Here is a 6350-nt window from a genome sequence, read left to right on the forward strand (position 1 = left end):
AAAATTTTAAATAGAAAGGTTTTTGACTTAAATAAAGATATTGACCTGGGCAAAATAGCCTGCAAGGAGAAAACAATTAATGTGAGAGGAAATTTATGTTGAAGATGTCCCTGAGGATGGTTGGAAGGGCCGAAACGTTGGACAAATAAATAAATATATAGTGTTGAGACTATTTTGGATATTAAATTAATTAATTGATAAATATAAATTAAGGTTATGATACTTTTTAAATATATTTCCATTTCTTTAGCTTCCACACATTCAACCACTGGTAGACACTAGTAAATATCAATTATTTGTTTTTTAAATTTATTCTAACCATGGCTATAATATATATTATTAGAACAAGTATACTTCACTGTAGGAACAGACAATTGATTGGTTAAAAGGTTTTTCACTGATTAAATCTCAATCCAATTAAGCATAGAATATAGGTTAAAGGCATAACCAACTCTTATTTCCTTTTCTGAACTAAAGAACTGCCTTCTGTAGTAACCTATATTAGTTAAAAATTTAATGTGTTTTTTTTTTTAAACTAATTTCATTATTTGGATATAAATTTCTGTTATAAACAAAACTTTATGAATTCCTTCCTATTTAACAAATCTCAGTTTAGTTTTACAGATGAATATTTAAGTTTTATAAGCATTTGTTGTTTGTATATACACTATACTGTCTTCAAATGTTTACATTTGAGGTAAATAATTGGAATTCATCAAGTCATGACCTAGTGAAATTTACAATCTTAAAATTCAAATATCACTAAAAATTATTTTAACATTTTGCATTACAAACTTAAATCATGCTCTAATGGATTTAAAAATGTCATTTACTTATCAAATGTATCCAACTGCAAATTGATACATAAAATATCTCATACTGAGGTGTCATAAAATATTTCGATTTAATGAGGAAATCATCTATAAATTGTAAATAATTATTAACTAAGAATTATAGTGTAAATCTTGAAGTTATTGACACTTATTCGCCTAAAATATTACACCATCTTTTTCATACAAACTCATTTCATTTAATAGAATAATGATCTTGTTTTATATAAGTGTTTTATTCTCAATTTTGATTTGTTCATGGTAACGATTTACATTTATAATCTTTTCATCATCTCCATTAATATAAAAATATCTCTGTATTATATTATGAACATGCTTTTGATAATTTTATGTATGAACATTCTTAAGTCTTACCATTGACCTTCTGTAATCCTCTATCTTTAAACTGTTTCGGTTCTTCAAGCAGTGATTGCTATCTATCATTGCAAATACTCAATTTTTTTTTTAATATGCTTTTTTTGTAACTTGTAAATAGTTTCTAGGATGAAAAACTCGTTCATTTATTTGAGGATCACTTAACAGCTTAATATTTTGTAGGAAATGATCCAGTTGCCGATGGGTCGCCACGTCCGTAGATTGGTAGCTTCAGCTGTGATATTTGGCTCGGCAGTGTTGTTGATGCTGTGGTTGCCTGTCAGAATTCTCCGCTGGGCTGCCCCTGGCTTTTTACCTTACACCGTTTCGCTTCATTCTGATGTTCAGTTGGATGAACTTTCCCTAGAACTACTTCTGCTTCAAGTAAACAATGATTCAAATTGGCTTTTTTTTCCACTTGAAGGGTTTTTAAAAATGATTAAATTCTGTGTTTTAGGTGATCCTTCCTGCCCTGCTTGAACAATCCCACACTCGTGCTTGGCTAAAAGCAGCTATTCATTATTGGTGTGTCGGGGCCTCTTGGCTTCTCGGTTTAAGGTAGCTTTGTCTTAAACTACTATATTATTGTATTATGACCTAGTCAGTGGATTTAAGATATATCTGTTTGCACCTAGATCATACGTGCTTGGTGAACGAGCGGCAGAGCCACCGGCTGGTGCTGCTGAACCTGAGGAAGCTTTGCCGGAATTGGGTGCTGTCCACCATGCCATGCTGCAACGACCTGGCCCAGTTGGGTGAGTTAATAATATTGCTATAAATTTATATTTAATTTAATGAAGTTTGATATTTGTTGATACAGTATAACTTGCTTATTAGAAATTGCAGTTACTAGGAAAGTCAGGTATAAGGATCATCTTAAAGAGGAAAGGTTGGTCACTCTAGTTCATTTACCCGGTTATACAAAACAAAAAGTTATGTGGGTTTTGATTTTTGACTTTGTTGTTTTTAATTTAGTTCTATTTATTTTAGTTTTTAGTTGTTTATTTAGACTAATTCAGTTAGTCTAGCAATCCTTCTCGCCCCGACCCACCCCTCTAAAACCTGAAGGGAGTGACAGTCCTATATCACTTGCAAGGGGACTAACCTTTTTGTCTTGCAATACCCTGGCATCGGCTAAATTGTTTTAACAAACGAATAAACCTTAAATAACGGATAAGCCTTTTTTATTATCACTTTGTTGTATCTTAGTGTTCAAAAATAATTTTGGAATATTTTACTATGTTATTATGGAACTATGTTGCATTAAATCAAGAGATGCATTAATATTGATTTAATAATTTAAAAGGTGATGGCAGTGAATAATGTGTAATTGATTAAATCTGATGTATGTCTTATGAGGTAAAAAATATGATCGATTTGGGAAAAAAAACCTGGAAAATTTATATTATTTAGACTCAGTGGACATGAAGAGTTTTATATTTATATAAATCAGTAATCAGGGTGTTAATAATGTTCTACTAAATAATGAAAACAAAAAAATGAGAGAGAGTTATTTACTTCCTAATTAAAAAGAACTTTTTTAAACAATTAATTTTTTTTTTAAATAATTATTTCAGATACCAGCCATATACCGCTCCACCACTATTCGCCGCACGACTTGCCGCCCTGGTGCTACTAGCATGTGCTTCACTTGCCGCTGCCTCACTGGCTGTACTGACCGTTCCAGTGCTCCTCGGACGACGTCTGATGGCCCTCTACCACGGCGGTCCTAAGCCTGTTCCTGTCCACGAGCTCTACACTGCCGCGGCTGGAGCTTACCTCTGCTGGCTTACTGCTCGCTCTCTCTCTTTACTTTATTGCTGGCGAGGCCACCTCGCCGAGACTGTTAAGACTTGGTGCATCATTGCTGCTAAATGTGCTATTGCAACATTATTGCTGGTATAGTTTTCATTATGTTTAAAATTAATTATATTAATGCAGTTTAATTTAGTTATATCTTAATAAAATAATTCCGAAAAGAAATGGTAAACTTGATATCTAGTTATATCAAAATCCAAGTTTACTCTGAATGAAGTTTTCCTTTAAAATATTTTTTTACATTTATAATGTTCTGTTTTGTAAACATAAGACAAAGTGACTTAAAAGTTGTAGGAAATGACAGTCAAATCGATTCCACTAATATCTAGAAATTTTGTTGTTTTGGATAAGAAGTCTTCATGAATTGAATTATACTTTAACTTACTTATGTAATTTTGAATTCAAGTTTTCGACGGAAAAATATATTCATCTAAAGTATATATGGTTCCTCTGAGTTGAAAAATCTTAGTTTGGTATTATGGTGTGTGAGAGAGCGTGAGCATGTTTTTTTTTTTATTATTCAAATTACCCTATTTTGCCACTCTTCACGTTAAATTTTAAAACTTTTAATTCTAGATCAACTTAACACTTTCTCCTTATATTGTGATAAGAAAGATTGCCTGCAAAAAGTCTAAGTGATAATAGTGCTAAGTTGATCTGTAATTAAAAGTTTTAATATTTAATATGAAGAGTTACCAAATAGGGTTATATGACTGAAATTGATAACCTGGGCTGAATAGCTTGCAAAAAGTTTTTAAATTATTGATGTGATCGTAAATTTTTATTTAATATTGTCCTCGAGGATTGCCAAAATGCCTAAACATTGGACTTTAAAAAAAATAATAAAGAGTGTTTTGAAACTTAACTTGGATAGAAATTATTTTATATTATAAAAAAATTAATTGTTTATATTATAAACAATTAAAACCAAGTTTCAATAAAATGAAAATGTTATATATAATTTTTTTTTGTTTTCCCCAGTGACTTAAACTCTGAGTTCGCTTTCACGTAAAATACACCCTTGTCTAAATTGATCTGTATATAGTTTTACTTTATAATTCTTCTATATAATATACTATTTCTCCCTCAGGTGGGTGTGATTCCTCTGCTGTCCGGACTGCTGCTGGAAGTGGTACTGGTGAGCCCGGCCAGGGTGCCCCTTGACCAGTCGCCAGTGCCTTGGCTGTGGCAGGACTGGGCCCTTGGGGTCCTGTACACGAAGATAGCATGTGCCGTGACGATGATGGGTCCCGACTGGGGTCTACGGCGAGGCCTCGAGGCAGTGTACCGAGACGGTGTGAGGGCTATCGACCTCAGGAGGGTAGTATTTCAACTAGCTGCCCCTGTTATAGTTGGTGAGTAGGTTTAATATATATTTAGTTTTTACTTTTTCATTTATCCTAAAAGCATGGTTATTTCTTAAACACTTTGTTTCTTAATTTACATGTTTTAGAATCCTTTTAATTTACATGTTTTTTTTTTGTTTTTTTCAAGTATTATCAATGCAATGTTTCCTCACCCTCAGCTTTCTGTGATCTCTTTCCACATTATTCTATTCAAGGCTCATGGCTGACCTCTATAAAGTTGGTCTCCCATCCTTTAAATGTTCGAAATTATTTTAGAGTTCTGGTAGCTCCCTAAGAGTTTTAGAGTTCTCAATTATTTACATAAATACTTCTGATCTTTAAAACATGAAGAATACCATTCAAAGATATGCATGCATTTTTTTCGCCAAAAAAATATTTTAAGTTCGAAAAATATTAAGTTAAAAAAATTAATTTTTTTCATTGTTAAAAACTTTATGAAAGGTTTTCTTTAAATGCACACCTCTAGCTTCACTTAAAAAAATTTTCATTTTATAAATGCTTCTTTTATTTAAACAATTTGAACAAACCATTTTGAAAACATAAGTGTGTCAATATGTAGTTTTAACTTTTTAATTTATTTAGAAAAGTATGGTAGTTATTTGAACAACCATTTCTAAATTAAAATATTTTATGATCTATTCAATCCATTTATTTTTTTTCTTTAAGTATTTTCTATCAAAGCTGTGTTTCCCTACCCTGAATTTTCTATAGTCTCCTTCCAGATTCTAGGTCAATTGTTCGTTCCTGAGGAAAATGACAAAATTTTGCTTTTAAATGCCCCTATTTTGATTCTCTTAATAAAATTTATATTTTAGAAATAATCCTTTTATTTATTCAAAATGGATGAGCCATTTTCAAAGATAGGTATGTTAAAGAAAGTAGGTTTGGGGATATGTGAACAAAATATTAGTTTTTAGAATTCTTTAAAAATTATACAGAATTATTTTTACAATAATTCATGACTGATCAGTACCGCTCCCCTTTACATCAGTAACAAGAACTGACAAACTCCATACGTACAATCAACCACTAAATCACTGTATAAACGCTTTCATGACACACCAACCCTCTAATTCAAGGACTATCAACTTGAGACTGGATACAAGACAACGTTAACAAAGGGGCTGGAATAGGGGACCTTCTAAATTGATCTTCATATTTCCATTTCAATGGAGAGGTATCGTTGGATGGCCTTATGCTTTATGACATTGTTTTTTCATTCATCTCATTCGCTGGTTATAAAATATTATTTACAATTGTGAATAAAATTAATAAAGTAAAAAAAAAATTAAGGTTATTCTAATGAGATTTTTTTTATTTTGAGATTAAATTTCTTCAAAATATTTTGTTTCTGTAGGATTGTCCCTAGCGTTAGCAGTGCCATACGTTGTTGCTCATTCGATCGTTCCACTATTTGTGACAAACCCGACGATAAGACTACTCGTGGCTCGTAGAATCTATCCTACGGTCCTCGTGGTGGTTGCCGTTGCAGCCCTCGTCTACTTCCAGGTGCGGCAGTTCTCTCGCCTGTACGAACACATCAAGAACGACAAATACCTTGTAGGCAGGCGCCTGGTCAATTACCATCACAGGCAGCCTGTGTCACAGACAACTTAGATCACAATGGTCACTTGATACAATATATTGCTGCTGTATGTTGGTACATATATATATATATATATAAATATACATAAATCTGTACATAATAATATATAGGTGTTAGCGTGTTTGTTTTCCTTTTCCATTTTCACCATGTTCTTCAATTGTCTTAGATATTTATATAACCGTATCCATTAACAGATACTTTCCTTCAAATTGAAGAAATGTTAACCACGGTTGTGTATTTATTAACGATGACGAGTAAGTAAGCGAAGTATCAGATGAGCCATAATGTTAGTGATAACACTATCTATGTATATATTATGGATTGTGTAGAAGAAAATAAACTTATTTAATGTTA

The 6350-nt window shown here is 32.1% G+C and overlaps 1 protein-coding gene across 2 annotated transcripts in view; it reads left to right on the forward strand.

The window, feature by feature from the left end:
- The window catches only part of LOC106692319 (E3 ubiquitin-protein ligase MARCHF6), a 22914-nt gene extending 16564 nt beyond the window's left edge, over positions 1-6350 (forward strand). For both annotated transcript variants that reach the window (XM_014438231.3, XM_014438218.3), the window contains exons 8-13: positions 1389-1589; positions 1663-1763; positions 1841-1960; positions 2783-3104; positions 4114-4378; positions 5748-6350. In XM_014438231.3, coding sequence (XP_014293717.1) covers positions 1389-1589; positions 1663-1763; positions 1841-1960; positions 2783-3104; positions 4114-4378; positions 5748-6007 — 1269 coding nt within the window. In that variant the 3' untranslated portion in view covers positions 6008-6350. The remainder of the gene's footprint in view (positions 1-1388; positions 1590-1662; positions 1764-1840; positions 1961-2782; positions 3105-4113; positions 4379-5747) is intronic.

Source organism: Halyomorpha halys, unplaced genomic scaffold (assembly GCF_000696795.3).
Source record: "Halyomorpha halys isolate HHAL.00 unplaced genomic scaffold, Hhal_1.1 Scaffold53.1, whole genome shotgun sequence".
NCBI lineage: Eukaryota > Metazoa > Arthropoda > Insecta > Hemiptera > Pentatomidae > Halyomorpha > Halyomorpha halys.